Source organism: Pelodiscus sinensis, chromosome 22 (assembly GCF_049634645.1).
Source record: "Pelodiscus sinensis isolate JC-2024 chromosome 22, ASM4963464v1, whole genome shotgun sequence".
Taxonomy (NCBI): domain Eukaryota; kingdom Metazoa; phylum Chordata; order Testudines; family Trionychidae; genus Pelodiscus; species Pelodiscus sinensis.
In genome coordinates, this window is record NC_134732.1 from 23846264 (window position 1) to 23869025 (window position 22762).

A 22762-nucleotide genomic window follows, 5' to 3' on the forward strand; every position below is an offset into this window, starting at 1 on the left:
CCACACACACACACAAAAAATTACAGTACACTGAATTAACACAAGATTCCAGAAGCTATTTGAAGGACAAGTTAGCCCGGTGCAACAAATCTGGGCAAACACTGAAAATCTTTAAGAAATACCTGAATACAAACATTCAGTGGTTAACATTAAAAACTTTTCACGGACAAATATTTTATCAAATCAGAGCAAAGACAAAGTTCCACAAAAACAATCAGACCCTTTATAATCAACCTTGCTGAACAAGATGTTTCCATTAGGTTATTAGCTGTGTATTTTACAGTTTTATGTACAACAAAACTTTTCTATGGTCCTCTTTCTTCTCCTTGACTCTCAGTGAGTAGAACTTTACACTTCTAAGTAATCATAATGGGTCATTTCATAGCTTCGCCTGCACCAAAATTTATTCTTCCTTTCCTCAGACATTCCATAATCAGATAAAATACTGTTTAGCATGTGTACAATTATACTTGGCAATGCAGTAAAAACACAGCCCATTGATGTTAACCCCAAACTGTTTAACTTTGACAAAGATTTCAAGTGATTTCAGGGGGAGACATTCATTTTGTTACAGAACCTGTTAAAAACAAGAGTTGGCCATTTGGGCTACCCGTGGAATAAAGCAATATTCAAAATGTGTAAAGGGGCAGAATTTATACTTTTATATTGGGGCATCAAACTACTTTTTGCTACTTATTTCTTACCTGTAATAATATAAGAAAATCTGACCTTGAAGCATTGTTTTTTTCCCATCTTACTTTGGGGCCTGATTTATGAAAAGGGAAAACAGTCTACAAGACACTAGGGCAAGCCCTGTTGCTGCTTTTTTTTTTTTTTTTAAACAAATAAATATTCTGTGATACAATTCAGGATTTTCCTCTTCAAAAACACTTGAAAGACTTGTCAAACTTAAACAACAGTGTTGATTTTTTGAGTTAAGGGGTATCACAATACTAGTGAGTTAAGTTTCTACTGCATATACACAAACAGTGGTATACAGGTCCCTAAAGCTGTTTGTCCCCTATGCATCAATGCCCTGCCAGTTGGCAAGCCTGAGCCAGGAAGCTGTCAATTCCAATTGAGTTTAGGCGATGTAGTCCTATTAAAGAAGTCTTGCTGGTTAAGGGGCGTCCACTGTTTCCAAAGCATGGGAAAAAAAGGCTTTGCTTTCCTTAGATTTGAGCTGGCAACTTTCACTGACTAGAGTTTTCAAGGAGCTATGAATGAGTTTAACAAAGGAGTTCTGTGGCTAGTTTCTGGCTGAAATCCATGTCAACAGTTTTTAAGGTCACAGGTCACACTAACTAACATTTATTCCCAGCAGACCCTGCTCTAAACACAAGCTGTAAGTAGTACAAATTTGGAATTTTTCTGTAATCCCTTGAGATATTCCTGATCCTTCCACATGTTTCTGCTCAATTAAAAACAATTCTCACTTTGCACCACAAGAGAGGCCCCGCTCAGAAATCTCATTCTAGTCTTAGGATAAATGGACAAAGACTGCAATCAAATAAGAAGGAAGGCGAAAGGGGGAGGGGAAAGGGGGGGTAGAATTCACAACAGATCACACCAAAAACCTCAGATGACTCCTTACAGAACTACATTCAGTTAGTTACATATTTTACCATCTGTCACATATTACTAAAGACCTTTTTCTTTTTTATCTTGACGTTACAGTGATGCAAAGCTCTGCTATTTTGGCTAAGAGGGGGTTCCATACAAACCTTTTTGCATTTTATTTCAGAAGGGTGAGTTTCATTTTGGATAGATAAACCAAAGACCGCAACATTTTTTTAAGTGAAGGTCAGCTGAAACCAGTGTTCTGCATGGTTTCTACACAAAATCAAAAGTACCTCCTGGGCACTAACTCGGTCTGATAGGTCCATGAACTGTAGTAAATGTGGTCAAAATGTTGGCTTTATAACAAAATTCATAGTTGGGTGAATATGGTTGGGTTTTAATTTTCATTAAGAAAGCTTTGTCCCTCTCTAGCGATTACAAAGAGATACTCTTTCATTTTTTCTCCCAACTATAGAGAAGATCAGTGCCTATTATGCTAAATGAAGATGGGACCTAGAGAGCTCTTATTTGCCAGCTCTAACTTAGGGCATTGACCCTGCTTCCATGGACTTCAGCGGACTTATAATATTTCCATGGACTTATAATCTAAGTGTCTCTAGATTCACATACACACTTCACTTTTCTATCAGAGAGATGTTAAAAAAGTCCTGTTTTCCTCAAGTGAAATGAAAAACTTTTTAATTTAAAAACAACCAGCCAACACATCAGCACCAATCTACATGAAAAGATTGCATCAACAAGCATTTTTCATTATTTTTGTTTGCTCTTAGTAATAAAAAGCTAGCTGCAAATACTGGGCTGAATAAATGAACTATGGAATAATTCACATCTTATAAACCTGAGAACTTTACTTCAGAAGCTCTCTTTGAAATGACACAGATTAAAAGCCATAAATTACACCTTTAACCATATATTAATCAAAACAATTCTTTTGTATTAAAAAAGCAAAATATGTACAGATAACATTTGATATCTTAAAATAGACTGAGAAAAGTCATTTTTCTAATCCAAAGTGACATGGTTGATTTCGAGAGACTACTTTTTATTTAGTAGGGTCAATTTAATAAAAATACAAATCAACTTTCACTGTACAAAGTTAAACTACCCATGTTTTTTTCTTCTTTGTTTCATAAAGTATAAAATTCTTTTCAGAACATTTTAAAATCACCACTTTGCTTTAGCTTCTCTTATTCATTATATTTACTACAAAGTCTGTTTTATATGTTTAAATACATGATTAGTATACATGCAATGGTGACCTTTACATTTTCTGCCTCAAAAATGCCACAATACATTTCACAATCAAGTTACTTACTTTAAAGATGAAACAAACAGAAGACAGAACAAATACCTATTGGAAGAAATTACTAGTTGCCGTTTATTAATGAAGATCTTTTAAAAAAAACTAAATAAGCAGTTCCTTGCATCAAATTCTCAAAATATTTGAGAAGACAAACAATAGAAACACCAGGCATTGAGGGGAAAAGTCCCAGGTTAGTAACTATAGTATGTAAACATGAAAAAAGGCATAAAATAGCTTTGTACGAAGTTATTTTTACATTCCTAAAACACAACTATTTATTCCTTTACAATTTCAGACACAGCTAATCAAGCTGTTAGATTATCACATTTTAGAATGTACAATGATTAGACATACACAAACAAAAGCAGGTAAGATAAAGTCCCTACATGTTTTAAAGTTCTATTCCTGCATATAAGAAGCTGAGATGTTTCCTTGGAATAAGACACCACAAATGTGAAGTTTCTAATGTTTAGTTGTGAATTTAAATCTCATATACCAAACAGTTAAACCTCTATATACTGTCTTACAGATTGATCCACATACTCTTCCTGTTCTTTCATGCACTAGTTTACTTTAGCTGTAGTCTAACTAGAATTTTGTCACTCTTGCAATTTGTCTTATGAGTCTATAAAGAGTCATATTTTCCTTACAAGCAAGGCAATAAGCAAAGGTTCTCAAGCAACAAGAACCTCATACAAAATGAACATGGGGGATGTTTGGTTTTTATTTGCTTACCCCAATCTGACAGAACCTTTAGTGCTAAACAATATTGCAAGGCTCACTTCACAGGTCAAAGGGATAACGTGTTCTGAACTATGCTGTGAATTTGCAAGTTCCTAATGTCAGTGGCTTCACATGAATGTCTACAGGCTGAACTTTCAGGAACATTTTTCTGCACACCCATGAATACTTAAGATCACTACTTTTCCCAGGCCCTTTCTGCAATACCACCATCGCCTTCTGGCAGTTACTAGGGCACACAAACCCCCAACCCCATGTTTTCCAAACTGTTCAGGTATTTCATTTTAGCATATTAATGTAACACTGACAGGAGAAGCTATTTACACAGCAAAAGGTCTTGATCATTATGCAACTGTACATTTCAATCCATCTTTAGGATGGCATCCATGAAACTCAGCCTAGGACATTAGCTTAAGCAGGCAAGAAAATAATTAGAGAATCAAAATCTTTTGGTGGAAGCAGAATTGCAGCCTAAGTGCTGTTCTCCCAGTCTTCCTCTACACCCTAAAAATGTTGAGTCAAGATTTGGTACCCATGTAATATACATTCCTATTTCTGGAGCAGAAGCTAAACAAGTAAATGTTTTACAGTGATACCTATACTGTTAATAGTGATCCCTGGCTTCTGTTATAATAAGGTCAGGCTACATTATTACATGGATCCCTTCAGGTCTTGAAATCTATCAATCTTTTGGAGATTTGCAAATGAGTGCTATGAAACGTGTTCTATGGTTACAAGTCATCAAAGTGAGGAAATTTAGCTACTTAAACGCACCACAGAAGAGTCAGAGAAAGAATGTATACCCTAAATGATGCAGAAAGGCAAGAAATAGGCAATATAATTAAACAGAAGGTTCAAGACATCATATGAGCCAAGTCAACAGAGAACAAATTGTGGCACAAAGTGTAAAATAGAAATTATGGGGGAGGGGAGGTAAGTGGGAATTTGAAGAATAGATACATAAAAAGAAAAACAAACATGGAGAACTTATCAGATGCAGAAAGACTGCAAGAAAATTGGTGGGTCCACTGGACTGCAAACAAGTAAATGGAGAAAATGAGAGTAAGAACACTACAGAAAAGTCAAATAATTGTCTTCACCACAGAGGGCATCACTTGGGTTCCAAATATACTATCAGACTCTGCTCATCTCTTTGGGTTTGGCTCTCCTCCATATCCACAGCACAGAAAAACATGACAGACAGAGCTCCCAAAAACTGGGGGAGAAGGAGCCAAGGGTATTCAAACACACCTCAGTGACAAATCCCAGAACAAATTTGGAGAGGATACTCCCAATTGAAAAAAATTCTGATAAGGGAAGGAAGTCAATCAACCACCTTTCAGTTTCTTTATTTTCAATGTCCTCCAATTTAGAATTACCAAACCTCTCTGCCACCCCATAGAGAGAAAGGAAGCAAGCAGTTTGCATAGAAATTGTGACTTGCTTTCAAAACCAATTCACTGTATTACTTCTATGCTAGTCCTGATGATGGAAAGTCTGAATCATGTCAATGGAGAACAAACGGAAACAAAAGTTACTTATCTGCACATCTTCCACAGATTATTTATTTTATGATTTGACCTCAAATCATAATCAGTTTAATCAGCTCTTACTTACTCCTGAAATTAGTGGAGTTCTTCCTTAGTAAGCACTAAAGAAAAACTAATGACACCAGGATTTGGTCCTTCATTATTAAAATGTATATTCTCCCTAAAAATGCTGAAACTAATAAAAAATGTACTCCAAAATTATAAAGTGTTGATGCTGAGCAGTTACACCCAAATCTGACCTAACCTAAAGCTGCTACAATTTGATAGCAACTTTATTGTGGATTTTAAAATCTACCATTTAATTGTGCAGAAATTCAAAAAACCCAACACACAGGCTGCATGAAAGACACGAACCATGTTTTATACTATTGTGTGCCCTCTGGTGTCCTCAGCGCAGAACTTAATGCTATTCCCAGAGCTGTGCTAAAAAACACTCTTCAATAATCCTTGTGTAAAAAAATTAAATAATATTATTCTCAAGAACAGTTCAAAAATGGTAAAAGGAAAAGAAGATGAATTGCAGGGTAGAGAAAGTCAGTGGTTTTAAATAAAGAAGGAAAGTAAGTTGTGCCTGATGCTTAAGCTTAAAGTTAAACATACAAAAGAGAGAATTAAGGAAGCTAAAAACTGCATCCATGCTGACAATCAGTTTCCAGCTAGTGCTGTCTAAAACAGTTAAGTTTGACTCTCCAAATTGGAAACTTCCATCAATAGCAATGCTTCTGAGTAATGTGTCGGTATACATTATCCTAACAGCAGATCAGAACAAGAACCATTATTTTAAACAGATAGCTTTTCGTTCAGAACAAAACTATATGACTGATGCCAGTGAATCCTTTGATATAATTAAGTTTTCATTTTAAAGACCTGTTAAGTAGCGTTAGATGAAAATAATTAAAAGCCACACCCCCGGCTCTGAAGGTGTTCAATCTACAATACCTACCATTTAAAACCCGTTCCCTCATGGGAAGCAGGAAGAAGCCCTGCCTGATATTACAACTTACGCTCTCATTAAAACAGTGAATGCTCATTGCACTCAGCACTCCTATTTTAACAAATAATCATCAACTCATCATTCTTTTGTAGAGAGAAAATAGCAAACGTGGATGCAGGGAGGCCATTCTAAGCTGACATTCCGCCCTCATTCTGACTCCATCCTCAACTACAAGGTTAGTCTAACTGGTTTATCATTGAGTAAGTCATTAACTCACATTTATCACTGAAAGTGTTACTGACTGGTGGTGAAGCAGCATAACATTCCACCATATGGCAGTGCACAAGGAGGAGTGCAATTCCAAGATTCCAACCATCTGAGCTTGTCGAAACAAAGTTTTTTGATGAGGGAGTGAGCTGTCTGAAGATTACTTAGCTGATATTTAGGGTGCTGTACAGAATCACTCTGGGGAGATGAAGTTGCTACACGGTTATTCCAGAAGGGCTGGGGCAAAACACAACTGAGGACTATACAGAAACCTAGCACAAAATAAAACAAACACACACACACACACACACACACACACACGAAGATACAGACTTTGGCTAGCAGGCAGATGTAATTTTCAAAGGACACTGGAAGGTTTAATGCCAGCAGCACGCTTTGTGGCTCTGAGAAGAAAGACACTGAACTGGAGAAAAATTGCTTTATACAATTTTTCAGTATCTTCTGAACAAGACAGCTGATTTCGGTTTCATTTAATCCCTATCTTAATTTTTTCTTACAATCTCCACACATTCACTTAGGGAGCAGACAGCAAAGAAACCTTTTCTAAAAGAGAAAGGAGAGATTTCACTCTCATCCAGATATTTTTGTCTGTCCCCCCCTTTAATTTTTCATTAAATAGCAAGGTTACCTTGAGCAACCCATGAGAAGAATTGGTGCCTCAATTCTTTAGTTTAATGGCTCCAGAAAATGCCTCAGCAAATACTTCCCTATCTACACATAGCTGGATTAGTATTGCCCACCAGTTGCTCAAGCAGAGCTTTGAACTATGAGGGAATGAAGTCTTTAAGTCACTTGACCAGATATGCAATGGGAAATAATACAGTAACTCTCCCTTCAGTCCAGCGTCTTACTTACAGAAACCAAGCAGGGACTTTCTCCTTCAGCCATCTCAGTATCCTTAGGAAAGGTCTACCTGACTAACCACAGCTGGCATATTGCAAAAGAGACATGAGAAAACACACATTCTGTCATCTTTCCCTATCTTCTGACCATTCAAGTTCCTTCTGTACTAAACATAAAAACGGAAGAAGCCTAAGCTATATACAGACAGCTCAAATTCTGCTCTAGGCACGCGCAAGCAACCACATATATGACAATTGAGTTACATGCAACCAAAGGCAGAATTTAAACCTGTTCTGCTTCTTTCACCCTATTCTTGATACATTTCCCCCCCGAAAGTCTGCCTTATGAGCACTGTTTGCTTTCATTGCCAGCATACAGGCCCGGGGAACTGTTCTGTTCTTGCAATGCGTTTCTCTCTTAGCAACATGCCACCACAAAGAGTCACTGTGGAATAAAGTGGAATGGAGGTGCTGGTGAAGCATCCTTGCTTTTTTCTGGACTAATTGGCTTTTTGTTTCTTAGGGTTAGATCAGTACAGTCTGTACCTGGGCTTCATCAGGAAGCACTTGCCCTGGCTCGCTTTGCTTCTCCCCAAGCCTCTCTCTCCTAACACAAAGAGACAGGAGGCAGGCCACTGCTACACCTAGGTAACCGAGGCTGACAGGGAGCAGTGCGCATAGCTTTATTTCCCCAACAGGAGGTTTGCAGCAGGAACCTGGCAAACGGTAGATCTGAAATCTGCTTTTTGTCACCTTTCTTTTGTAGCAAAAGGGAATAGAAAACTATGCAAAGTTGCCCCAGAGCATATCGGCCTGAAGTCACGCGGAACTGTTTTCATACAGCTCCAGCTCACACATTCATTTCCTCTCCTCTCTGTGTGAAGCTCATTGTTTCCGTCTCCCAACAGCAATATTTATAACCAGGTTAGATTATATTCATGTGTCCATCAAGAGAAGGGAGTGAGGATCAGAACTACAGACCCTTAGGTTACGTACAGCATCAGAAAGACATTCTCTCTGTTGCCCTCAGATGCGTTAGTAATAAAACTTGCATATACAGATGTCCATAAACTGTCTTAGCAGGATCAATTGTGACAGTTAAAAATAATGGATGCCATCACGTTATGTTGTGTCAAATTACAGCAGACACACTGATTTTTTTTTCCCCACTTTGTTAACTTAAGTTCACTGATTACATATAAATATAATTATCAACTGAGGAACCCTAAGTGCAAGAATATTTTGTACCATTTCTCCAGCAGTGCAGTGACTTTCTGAGGACCAGATAGGAAAATAGTTCTGGACAGCTGGAAAATATAATTGCAGTATAACAAAGCAAAGGCCAACATTGTTTCCCAGAGTTAGCCAATAGCCACTTACCTTAAGATACAGAAGCAACTTTTGGCCCCAGAAGATAAGCGACAGAATCCAAATCTCTGTTTACTGTCAATGTCTGTGAGTACAAATGTAAAATTCTGGCCAACTTGGCTAACTGTAATTCTAGAAATAAAGAGAACAAAAGGAAAAATTAATTTCAGCTTATTCAATGTTAGAAGTATCTAATCAAACTAAGTCATTGAACCTTATTTCCTTTCTGGGCAGAGCTTCTTTGGAAATTAACTGTGAGCATTTACACTCTTTACAAATGCAAGTTTTAATCCATATCTGGGGTTATTTGGAATGTGGAACAACAGTGTAAGAATTTCCTATGCTTTTACAACAAAGATTGACTTGGCCACTGATTAGATTCAATACAATACTCAGCGCCAACTAAACCAAAATCCACTCTCAGTGCAAAACATTTCTGTATCATTCTTCATTTAAGGGACTATTTTACTTTCACTGCAGATAGCATTTGGTGACATTATGGCTTCATAAATCATTATTGATCAAGTAATTGTGTGTTTCTCTTTTCCAAATAGGCTGGGAACAAGCACAGCATTATCCCCTTAAAGTTTATGGCTTATGAAGGCCTCACAGATTATTTCCCCCATTTGTTCATGCAGCTATGCAATTTCCACTATAAGGCAATATTGGTTAAAGGGAGAAGCTAACAGCAGCCTGGTAAGTTAAAGGTAAATAAAATTTCTGTAACGAAGTCACCGTCTTGCTTTGATTGTCTGCCACAAAATATACAAATCTTTAAATATGCCTCCACAACTGGTACAGTTGCTAAGCCGGCCCTGAACTGGTCTTAGCTTTATACTGCAGAGCCCACAGTTAAGCCTCCCCAGGAGCAGGACCACCAACCCCTGCCGGACCTGCTCCCAGGGAGGAACTTCACTACCACAGTTCAAATGTTATTTGGTTAGTCGTTTACACCCAAACATCCTTCACCACGACAATAACTTTAAAATCTCTACAATGACTACAATATCGTTTGTATCTTATTTTCAATATTATAATCCAGTTTCACTCTAATGTAAAAGTTGCTTATTTGCCTTTTCTAAAAAGTGCAAACAATGGAACAACATTGTTTAGAGGTGATGGCTTCCCACTATGCCAGAGTAGAAAACACCACTATGGGAATATCCGCTCATGTTTGCAAAATATAGCTTTCATTGTATAAGAACACAGAAAATAAAGCAATGCACCAAAAAGTCAGAAGTAGGATGCAAAAGTATTATTTTTAACACTATAAATCATGAAGGATATTACCAATAGCAGTTTGAGGCCTATAACGCGTTTCTTAAAAACAACAGATCTCTGAATACTGCAAACAACACAGAACCTTGTTTTTAAAAAAGGCATATTTCTAAAGTGAAATGCATAAAATATTTCATTTGGGAAGATATTTGATTTCTTTAAATATTATCACGTTGCTGTCTAAATCTCACCCAATACAGGAATGCATATATACCATGCTGGTAGGTGATTTTTAAAACCTAAAATTAACAGACAGCAGGGCTGATACACTACCATGTCATCCCAGTTTTGCATTGATGTAACTCCACTGCTTAAAGTGAAACTGGAGTTATACAATGTTAAACTCAGGAACAATAGGATTGTTTATTGGAGGCTTTATTGAATTCATTTGAGAACTAATATTGGCATGAATTAGATTAACACAACTACAATTATCTATAAAATATTTACTGTTCAAACAGTACTACAGTTTAAAGAATACTATAAACACTGACAACTGAATAATGTTTGTACATGAAACTATGAAATATATTAACTCTATCTTGATGGCCAAAGGGGAGTAAAAGGAAAACTACTGTTAAGTTCACGCTTACTTAACAGATACAGTTGCAAAATTTAAACCAGACAGAAATATCCTACTATGTGTGTTTTGAAATCTATGAAACTATCTACAATGCCGTCAATGAGTATGTATGTAATCTTGCACACTCACACAGTGCTCAATGAAAACCAAAAATCACAGGGACTTGACAGACAGAGACAGAAACAGAGAAAATATACCGGACAATAAATTCTACTATCCAATTTAAAAGGGAAAAGCTTCTCCATGGATTCGAAAGGAAGAAGGAAAAAATGCTGAAGGAATGATAAAACCAAGCACCAAGACAGACACACACACACTCTACTTCCCCAAATTTGAAGAAGGTGAACGAAGATTCAAATTCCAAAGCAATTCAACAGCCAGAGAATTAAGCATCTGAGTCTCACTGTTCCACCTATCATGTTAAATTCCAAGAGAACAAACATTTCTATAAACCACAAAACACTATGGCTACGTCTAGACTGGCATGATTTTCCGGAAATGCTTTTAATGGAAAAGTTTTCTGTTAAAAGCATTTTCGGAAAAGAGCATCTAGATTGGCACAGACGCTTTTCCGCAAAAGCACTTTTTGCGGAAAAGTGTCTGTGCCAATCTAGACACGCTTTTGCGCAAAAAAGCCCCAATTGCCATTTTAGCCGTCGGGGCTTTTTTGCACAAAACAGCACTGCTGTCTACACTGGCCCTCTTGCGCAAATGATTTGCGCAAGAGGGCTTTTGCCCGAACGGGAGCAGCACAGTATTTCCACAAGAACACTGACAATCTTACATGAGATCATCAGTGTTCTTGCGGAAATTCAAGCAGCCAGTGTAGACAGCTGGCAAGTTTTTCCGCAAAAGCAGATGATTTTGCAGAAAAACTTGCCAGTCTAGACACAGCCTATGTGGACTGTCATAAGCTCCATTCTTATTGGTGTTTGCTTTATCAGTAAATTTTGGGTGTAATGTTAAGTGATTTAATACTGTTTTTTTAAAAAAAAGGATTATGTGCTGAATTTTTACAAGTTTGAGAGCTAAGCATGTGTGAGGTATAGAATCGAAACTTGGTTAAAACTATGGACTAAGGAGGAAGCAGCACGGATCTACGGAATGGAGGATCTTGTTCATTAGAAGTTGCGTTGGAGAACGCATAAGTAATGGTAAGTTTAAGCATCATGAGGCACTTTTTTTTTTAAACTCAAACTGTGATTTACATTATGCTTGGTGAATGAGCATATTATTTGTATTTTACTAGTGTGCAAAGACCCTATGTGGGAACACCTATATTTTTACATATGTATATTTAAACAATCATTTCGGAATTCAGAAGCCATGCACCGGGGTATTGAACATTTAACCTCCCTTGTTATCTCTTTTTAGAAGTTTAGCCTCTCTGGATAAGATGAACTTCGCATTGTTTGCACATCGCCTAACATAATGTTGCTATGATCTTGAGGGAGAGAGGAAGTAGTAAGGAGGCAAGGATGAGTAGTATGGAGGCCAGGGAGACAGAAGTTGGCACTGGAAGGACTGCAAGGGAGGGAGAGGTTGAAACAAACAGGAAAGAGAAATCAAGCTGAAAAATATCTGAACACATCTCTGATATTCAGGGTTCCCTTAGGTCTGGGGAAAGCAGAGATTCTTCCCTGCCATGATCCATGCAGCAAGGGATCTTGAGGCCTCCTCAGCTTTTGTTGATAAATAAAGGACCCGTTTCTGTTTCGAAGGGGTGCAAAAGTATTTTGTGCGAGAGAAGGGGAATGGCTACCATAGTCCTCCAAAATAAGGATTATGCCTGTTAATAGGGAGAGTGGCATTCATGTACTGAGAATGGACAGTTGCGTGGAATGCAAAGAGCACTAAACATGATTGCAAGAACAAAACCATCCGGCCATCCCATCTTAAATAATTAACTTGTTTCTTCCAGAAACTACCCACCAGAGAGAAAAAGTCATGGTTCTGAGATTGCCTCAATGGGGAATGGTGCTACCTTCAACATGGGGGAAGCAAGCAAGAGCAGCAGCAATTTTATTCCACAGAATGTCTTGAGATTAAAAGAGTACCTACATGAATCAGAAATCATAAATCTTGCTTGCAACTGCTAATAAAAAGGTAACACAAAGTTTCCGTACATATCCTTACAGAGATGCAAGGCTGGCTTTAATACAAATAAAAAACAACTAATAGTCTAATAGCACCTTAAAGACTAACAAAACATGTAGATGGCATGATGAGCTTTTGTGGGCACAACTCACTAAGCTCATGATACCACCTACATGTTTTGTTAGTCTTTAAGGTGCTACTAGACTATTTCTGGTTTTTTAAATTTTGCCTATTATAGCATCGGTTACCCCCTTAAAGCTTTTTAACATGAATGTTAAAGGTTTTGCAATAAAGGATCCACCTAATTCTCACTGACCAGTTTAGGCACAATATGAAATGTACCAGAAGCGTGTACCTCTTTTGAGAGCAAAAACAATCAAGGAATCAAAGAACATAAATATAAGAAATTGTTTAGTTGCCTGTACGCCAATACCAGGAGCCAAGCAAACAATATGCTAAAACTGTATGGCTAAATGTTAGCATATACTTTGAGGAACAAAGAATGTAGGCCATGCTTACAGGATGGGGGATTCTTCTCTGGGAAGCAATGATACTTCAAAAAAAAAAATCTATTTGGGGGTTGTAGTGGATAGTCAGCTGAACAGGAGCTCCCTCTGGCATCACTGTGGCCCACAGAGCTAATGCAATCATGGGATGCATAAACAAGAATCTTGAGTAGGAACAGAGATTCTCTTGTACCTCTGGTGTGACCTCTGCTGAAATATGGTGTCCAATTCTGGTGCCCGCAATTCAAGGCTATTGATAAATTGCACTGGGTTCAGAGAAGAGCCATGAGAATTACTAGAGGATTAAATACCATGGCTTGTACTCACAGACATAAGGAGCTCAATCTATTTGGCATAATTAAAAGAAGGATAAGGAGTAAATCAATTATAGTCTATAAGTACCTAGACAGCGAACAAATATATAATAATGGATGCTTCAGTCTAGCAGAGACAGGTATAACAACTGAATGGTTGAAATTAACGCTAGACAAATTCAGATTGGAAATAAGTAAACTTTTAACAGTGAGACTAATTAACCACTGGAACAATGTACTGAGAGTTGTGACAGTCTTCATCACTGACAATTTTTAAATCAAGATTAGATATTTTTCTTTAAAAAAAAAAAGTGCTCCAGGAATTATTTGCGGGGAGTTCTATGGCCTGTGTTATACATCAGGTCAGATGAGATCATCATAATGGTCTCTTCTGGCCTCAGAATCTATGAATTTCTTAGAGCCTACTTAACCACTAGCCTTTCCATGAACAAATGTTACCTTCAATACTGTCCAAGAGCAAGCCAGCCCAGACAGATAGCCCATCTCCTGTAATTCTCCTTGTACCTTTTATATAAAATCCTATCTGAAACGAAGCCGATTAAAATTTAGTGGCTACATGAAAGCATCATCCAAGAAATACTTTTATTTGCCTGATGTGTCTTGCACATGTTTAAACTAACTTATGATACAAGAAAACAGAACTCTTATGATTTTAGTCTCGTATTTATAAAGCTCATTACTTTGACTTTTCCCTGTGCAGTGCTCCTTGACTGAACTAGCTAGAGAGCTGTCCACCAGGGAGGAAGATACATTCAGAACTTCACAACTTTGTAACAATTACTTCTCTGGAATACAAAAATGTTGAAATGTTTTGAAGAAATACAGGAAGCATTTCTCCCTTGCCATTATTGAGAAAAATCCACAGCTACACATTGCTGCTGTTCCTTTACAGCTATGTGAGTAAATGGGAGGTGGAAATCTATGAAAGAAGCTAGAAACTCTCCAAGGACAAGAGTTTTACACAGGAAAATCTATGTATGTAACTAAAAGTTAGATATTTAGAAAACCACCTACATGCAAGACCTCTGAATTAGGCCACTAAAAAATTATAGGAAGCTTGCAAAAACCAATTTGCGTATGAAATAGACATTGTAGTATGTGTTACTAACAGAAAGAGACTTATCATTTGCCTCCTATTCAGTGTTGAATGAGTCGCAAAGTATCTGTGCATCAGATGCAGCTGGGAGAAAATAAGCACTCGGGCTGATGTTCTTTAGCAAGCTAGCCCAATAGAGTCAACGACACACATGCTTCAGTTTACGTGAATGTTCAGTTTACGTGAATTCCAAAATGCCAAAGTGGCCCCCAGATGAAGAATGGATGAGCAATTATAAAGAAGTGAGAAGAGAAAGCATAGTAAATTTTCTAGTCTAAAAGTGCTCTCTCCTAATAGCAAACCATCAATAAAGTGGGTCCAAAGCTTTTATTTTATATGGAAAATGCCTGTTTAATAGCTGCCAAGAAAAAGTACCACAAACTTCTTTCTCCACCAGCTTCGGTGTAAATGCTAAAAAGATCATTAAGAGACACAGACAGATGAATCCCTCACTTCAGAGAGCAGGTTCTAACTAATCAAAGTTTAACTGGACTGGGTATAGCCATCTCCAGCAGTTGGAGAATAGTCATCTGTTTGTTTGGGCACAGAAGAGGTATTAGTATTTTGCATTTTCCTCCCTTTACATTTCACCCAAGAATTTACAGGCAAGTAATTTAGATATGTTTAATCCCTAGGGACAGATAACAACACGGTGCCTTTTGGCCATTTTTCTTATATGGAAGGTTTTCCTTTTAAAACACAATTCTGACCTCTACGGAGTGGGGTGGGAGGACACATTTTAGTGGTTTCTCCCTCATTTGAGATGCATCCTGTCTCTGTCATCATGGTTTAATTCTCCCTTATGATGACCATTTGACAAACTATTCAACCTGCCTGCAAGAATATTCTTCTTCTGTGCACTGAGTTTCCTAACCTGGCAAAATTGAATCAGCTTCTCTCCCTGCTTGCTGTAGGATACAGAGTTACTGATTCTGTCCACTAGGGACACTATGTTTAGAGACTTCAGATGAGTTCTCAGCTGCAGTGTGGCTAATATTAAATATTATCTATGCTAGGAGTGTAATTTAGATGTTATCAAATTCGACTGCACATCCCAAAGTCAGTGCAAATCAAAATGCACATTTCCAGCAGAAGACAGACTACTATTGTATGTTTGAAAAAAGGCTATTAACATTGAGTCTGGTGGTTGTACAGTTCTTCATAGTCCTACAGATTCATGTTTGCACTATAACTACACTGCACTATTTTCTTCCTTTCCAGAAGCACTTCAAAGTTTTGATAATACTTCAAATTACCCAACAGAAAATGGATGCTCCAGTGTGAAGTGTATTAGTGACAACAATGCAAATTTAGCATTGAAGATATTACAGTATACCTCAGTGTGTACTGAAGCCTTCAGCACACAAAATAAGGTAGATTAACAATTACATGTCCATGATATACACTTCAAAGGCTTGAGATTAACGTGAAAGTCTCAATGTATTATTTGCCATCATCCTGAAGATATGCTCTGAAAGAAGTTTGAACACTTCCTTAGTTTTTTTATATAGCTGTTTGAAATTGCTACACCTGAACCTAAAAGACTCTGGAAAGACACAGATGTTGCCTTTAGAAACTCTTAGCTTCTTACTTGTTCAAGAGGTTCACTCAATAAATGTTCCTTCTGTTGAGATCCCTTGTCTAATCAGAGATAGCAGCACAAATCCAGAGAAAAGTTTTGCTGGAACTTGCAAGTATCTCATTTCTTTTTTAACACAATCTTCCATTAATCAGATCTTTATGCGTAATACTTGCAATTTATGCATTTAAATGACAAGATCTAATCATGGGTATGACATTCCCACAGATAAGATGGCTTTCTCCTGTAGAAAGAATTTTACAAGCAAATAGTAATTTTCTTACTTTGGGCCTGTGAGATGATGACATTCTCCAATAACTAAGCATCTCTGATATCTTATGTCAGCAAACAAACTCATACTATATTTCTGGAGCTCTGGGATAGTTTTGAACCCCAGGGCCACTGATATTCTAGAGAGAACACTGTAAATGTCTACTTACTAGAAAATTCTGATACTAAACATCTATACTCTTCGGACATGTCTTCAATACAGGGCAGATCAATGGGGCAATGATGGATCTAGCAGCAAGTCAATTTATTGCATCTATTGCACACATGATAATCAACTGCCAGTTGCTCTCCTGTTGGCTCTGGTACCCCACCTGAACAAGTAGACTTGAGGTGAAAATGGGAGAGCTTTTTTTCTGTCAACCCAGTGTGGTGTGGACCCTACATAAGACGACCTAAGATACTCTACTAATGTAACTCAAATTGACGTAACTGAAATTAAGTAACTTAGATCGTCCTGTCCCCATAACGTAGACCTGCCCTGACAAACAGAATCTAATACTATACTTACAACCAAGAAAAAGGAAACCTAGCAACTGGCAAATATTTAGAATGCCTGTAATGAAGCAGGATTAATGTTTTTCTCCACTGTTTTGTTCAGAACAATTTTTTTTTATACCAAAAATAAAGCTCCTAAAGCACCCTCAGGAGCAGAATTCTGATAACTAGAGATGTGATCAAATATACAGATCTTCAGACACATACAAGAGGTTAAAATCCCACTAACGTTAAATTGATGAGGAAACTGCTTTTAGATTAAATATTTTCTAGATTTAAAATCCTGGAATACGAAGCATTACTGAGAATTTTGGGATAAAGGGGATTACAGTAATAATTTCGGAACTCCCTGGAGTTCTCCTGAGCAGCTCCCTGTCCCCATCCTCGTTCCCTAACCCCCTGCTGTAGGGAGAGGCTGCCCCATGCAACTGGAGCAGCTCCCATCTGTTATGGGCCAGCCTGGGCCCCCTGCCTCAGGATATATGCTGGCTATCCGGGAACAGGCTGCAGACACTCCCCCTCCCCCCCCCCCCGTGAAGCATTCCTGAAGAGGCTTCTCCGTGGGATCTTCAGTATAAAACTTATTTAAGCTTTATACTACAGAGCCCACAGCACATGTAACCGTTAGAATTTTTAGTGGTTAAATGGTGATATTTTTGAATGATTTTTTACATCCCTCTATCAACTGTAGCAAAAGTAAGGATGTTAATTCACTTTTTTGAGTAAACGTGTGACTGACTGACATTTTAGTGTTTGCACATGGAGTGCAGGCAGGAGCCAGTGTTCATGCGGAGCCATCTTGAAAGCCAGCTTTCTGCACATATCATCCCCCACCTGTTGTCCCGCTCCTCTCCCCCCCGCCCCCCCCCCCACAGGGTACGTCTAGATTACATGCCTCTGCCGACAGAGGCACGTAAAATAGGCTACCCGACAAAGTCAATGAAGCAGGGATTTAAATATCTCCGGATTCATTAAAATAAAAATGGCTGCCATGCTGTGCCGGCTCAGCTCATCGTCAGCACAGCACGCGAGTCAAGATGCGGATCAGTCGACAAGGGAAGCCTTGTCCTGTAAGGAGCGGTCGACAAAGGCTTCCCTTGTCGACCGATCCACGTCGTGACTCCCGCCCCGTGCTGACAATCAGCTGAGCCGGCACAGGGCGGCGGCCATTTTATTTTAATGAAGCCAGAGATATTTAAATCCCTGCTATGTCAGGTAGCCTATTTTATATGCCTCCGTTGGCAGAGGCATGTAATCTAGACGTACCCACACACTGCTGCCTCTCTATTAGAGGCAGTAGCATGGAGAGCGAGGCAGGCAGCTCCACAGGAGCCGGCTCCCACATCTTTCCCTCCTTGCTGCCTCTGATATCAACAGTATCTTTTAATTTTTATTTTGTAATCATAAACCTCTATTTAATATATTTGAGTTCCTCTGATTTAATGTGTATTCTCTCATTTGTAATTGACTGCTGAAGTGATTAAAGGTGCAGAATCCGCACGATTCATTCATAAAATTAACACTGTTAAGTAGATAATGTTCAGTTCTACATGATACATTTATGGGTTGGGAGAAGAGACGAGAAGTAGTAGTACAAACCCACTTAAATTTGTGTCTATATCTTGTCAAATCCTCAATATATGGACATTCCTAAATACAGTGTGGGGCATTGGAAACCTGCTGCCTTGAAAAAACATTTAATATGTTGCAGGATAACACTTCCACTAGCTGGAGAAAATCAATGCCTACTTTAAAAACATCTTTCTGATCTCCAATGTATATGATCTTAGGAGAGATAAAAGTACATTCAAAGTGGGACTAAACAGGGAGAAAATAGCGAATCTCATTTCAGCCAATCACTGATTCAGTTTCTGTTCTTGTCATTTGCACAAAATACATAAATGTTTACATTTCCCCCCTAAATGTTACATAACTGATAAAGCAAGAAAACTAAGGACAATATGCCTAAGGTTTCATGGATTAGATTTTAATCGGTACATGCCAGTAAACATCAATTTCAAAATATACAAACCAATGAAAAATGTTGCTTGTTAACTTAGAGTTTGATTTAAGGATATTTTTGTCCGATATTTTGACATATAATGTTAACAACTTTCATCTTAACAGTTATAATCCTTTAACTTTGAATCTCAACATCAACTGTCATTAAATAATTGTCTAATGCACCCATAATTGAGAATTTGTGAAAATTTAAATACAAATGAAGACCTTCAAATCCATAATACTGACCAAGAAATTATACTGATGAAAAATTAAATAAACTCTGAAAAATAAACACTTATTATCCAGTAAAAATTATAAATAAAATCAAATTATTCCAAGCCTAAATATTCCTATACAAAGTAGGCAAAAGTATTTCTATTAAAAACAAAGCTGCCCTTCTATGTGTACACTGAATATTAAGCATACACGAAAACAAAAACATATCATGACACTCTCACAAAAGAGGGAAGCAAGATCAGTCAAAACAGCAAATGTAAAACAACAGACGTATTTGTGGTGTTTAAGGGATTGTCCTTTAAGTGAAAAAATGTTAAGTGTGTGAGGGTTGGTGAAAAGACTCATTTTGACAGCCCAAGATACTGGAATCTTCTATTCATCCAGGTCAGGTACCGCACAGGCAGCAGCAGTGCAAGCTTCCCCCTAGCAGTGCCTCACCAATGTCTCTCAACCCTGACCTGGAGGGACCACCTCTAGGGTTGAAAGGACAGCTCAGTCTGCAGAGCCCATTCAGCTGAGATTACCAACAAGGAGGACAAACTGTGGTGGTGGTGGTTTTATTATGTGGACACCTGTCCTCTAGGAACTGGACTGAGATCAACTTATTTCACAAAGGCCAGTGAAGAGCTTTCCAATGATAATAACTTTTAGTCACTATTGAACTGGCCTATATTCAAGACAATGCCCTACCAGAGACTAAAAGATTCTGCACCCGCTAAGTCTGTGCATGCACATGTGTGGTTAAGTTACTAATTAGGAATTGTTAAGCATGTCCCAATAAAAGTGTATGCATGTTGTTGTAATCATTCAGTTCCAGGATATTGGAGAGACAAGGTGGGGGAGGTAATATCTCTTCCTGGACCAACTTCTGCTGGTGAGAGAGAAGCTTTCGATCCACACAGTTTTACACAAAGAATAACCTTCCCGGATTTGATGAGGAGTTTTGTGTGGCTAAAAAGCTTGTGCTTCTCACCAACAGAAATTGGTCCAACAAAAGATATTACTCACCCACCTCATCTCTCCGAATAAGAATTAATTTTTTTATTCCCATCCCACAGCAACTGGGTTGTGGGTTTTTAAATTTCTCTTTTAAAAAGAAGATGGATACTAAGTTATCATACATATTCAGGCTGGCCTGTGGGATAAAAATTATAGGTGAACAATTGCTCGGAGGAAAAAAAAGGGGTTCTGAATAGCAAATAAATACAATTTATGCAGAAAAACTAATTCCTACTGTTGGTATCATGGAAATTCAACTAAAATGAGCAAAATATGTTCTTATAATGGTCTAGTCAATGTGATTAACATCAGCTTGAGCTTACTGTCAAAAATGTTCAGAATATTAGTTGTTGTAAAACTAATGCTGTCAACCAATCTTTACAGGCTGTTATGCAACTTGAACAATGGTATATCATTTCAGAACATGAATATTTACAATCTCCCTCAAATTGGTTAAAATAGTTCTATATTCAAAAAGTAAACAAAAAGCAGTTAGTATGTTATTTTTAAAATACAGTTATTAAATATTTCCAATAGAAAATATTTACTTGCCAGGTAATGTAGTCGTGATTTAATTTCCTTAAACAAATAGCAAACTATGTTAAATATCCACAAGACAACTGCCAACATTCCCCTAAATTCTTAAGGGATTCTCAGCATTAATCATCCTTAGAATATATTAAATTGGTAACATTTAATTTTAAGCTTCCAAATCTTGTTTAAAAATAGAACAAAATACATTTTGACTGCTGCCAATATAAAGTTCTAGCTTTTAAACTTTTTTGATGGTGCTCATAAAATCCCCAGGAAAAGGGGATATTGCAACTATAATTTGCACTTGGGTGCTTTAAATCACAGTCAAACAGACAGAACATCAAGAATGGTATGGTTTTTATTTTCTGCAGCAGTTTTATTGACAAGATTTTTTTCTTGTAAAGTTTGAAAATCTAACACTACCTGTCCACATAGAAGGGGAAACAAAACTTGGTCAAAGTCTGTAGAACTTCCTGTGGAGAGAAAAAGAGATAATTTATACATCTAATGGGACCAATAAATCTAACATTAACCACAGCATATAATCTCACAATTTTGCCCTGAAGAAACAATAGACAGATGAAGAAATATTTGTTTTATCAATTACGTGGAAGGAGTACCAGGCAGTCAATCATGTGAAATAATAAACATGATCAAACTTCATTAAAAATGAAAAATTAATCAAGATTCACACATGGGTAAGCAGCAGGAGCCATCCAGCAAAGCTCCAAAGGGAAGGAGGAGGTTGGGTTGTTGAGTGTTAACACCCCTCTGGGGACAATCTCTAGCCTGACCATATGGATCATAGTGAATAACACCAAACCACATGGGTTTGGCCTGGCAGGACCGCTTCTGCTGGCACAGCTTTTGCTTGTTACCTAGGAACAGGGATCTGTGGGATTAGAAAATGCTTCCCAACATCAATAGGTCAAAAAAAAAAAACCCCAAAACAGTCTACTGGTCTAATAGTAAACGGTAAAGAAAAACTATGCATTAGTAAGAAAGCTTCAAGTGTGAAAGGATTTTATCAGAATTGCTTATTTATACATTGCACTTTAATAATGCAAACAAAGCTTCAGCCCTGCATGAAGTTTTCATGTAATGTTTAATTATTAAAAATCTCAGATCATTAAACAGAAGCATTGTCATAAAATGGGCAAAAGTAGAAAGTTATGTTACAAGATTTCCAACAACTCATAGGCAAAAAAATCTCACATATACACTCTGTTTCAAATTGAAGCTAAAAGAAAAAAGCTTCTAGTTTTGAGATTCAAATATGAATGGAAAGAGGATGGTCAGTGAAATTGAGATTACATTAAATACAATACTTTCAAAGCAAGAATTCCCTAACAAAATCCACCAAAATGTTTACTAGTTTACTAACTTTTTCCACAAGCCATTTCATTGCCCAGCCTCGAATCTCAAAACTAGATTTTTCTTTTTTGCTTCAAAATGAAACAAGACTGCCTAAGGCAAATCCCAGCCAATTTGATAAATAAAGGATCAATTTACAAATGCAGAACTTTTGTGACCAATAATAATGAATTATCATTGCCAACTGAATTGATGCTTCTTGCTTCATTTATTTTTAAAACCAATTCCCTCATTGAACAAATAAACCACATCAATCTAATAACTGATTCAATGAAGCAGAAAGCAAATTGACTTCCCCTGTAAGAACATGTTCCTTCTACATAATTCAATTGAACATATCATTCTTTACTATAGTTTCAAGCTTAATTTTTTATAGTGAACCCTCCTGGAGGTTTCTTGATAACTAAAAATGTGGTAAATTATGACCTAAGATGAATTCAGGTAGAGACTGATAAAGGAAATGTATTTTCTTGCTGTATGATTGGTACAAATATTTAACATTTTCTTTCAAGGGTGGAATCAGTGCTAATCTCAATAAGACACCTACAGAGAAACCCCAGCTTCAGGTTTGGCCCCAACTTTTGAAAAATACTAAGCATAAAATGTCACCTGTTGGTATAAATGATTTATAAAATACTATCTTGATTTTGCTAACTAAACCATGCAAATGGTTCCATGCTTGTACAGAGCTTACTGTCTTCAAGGGACCCACCTGTGAAGATCTGATAGCAGGATCTGACCCTGAAT

The 22762-nt window shown here is 37.4% G+C and overlaps 1 protein-coding gene across 7 annotated transcripts in view; it reads right to left on the reverse strand.

Moving 5' to 3' along the window:
- Nucleotides 1–22762, reverse strand: part of DENND1A (DENN domain containing 1A) — a 361801-nt gene that overhangs the window by 222826 nt on the left and 116213 nt on the right. For all 7 annotated transcript variants that reach the window (XM_075905650.1, XM_075905649.1, XM_075905651.1 and 4 more), the window contains exons 4-5: nucleotides 21065–21114; nucleotides 8620–8739 (exon numbers count right to left, since the gene is read on the reverse strand). In XM_075905650.1, coding sequence (XP_075761765.1) covers nucleotides 8620–8739; nucleotides 21065–21114 — 170 coding nt within the window. The remainder of the gene's footprint in view (nucleotides 1–8619; nucleotides 8740–21064; nucleotides 21115–22762) is intronic.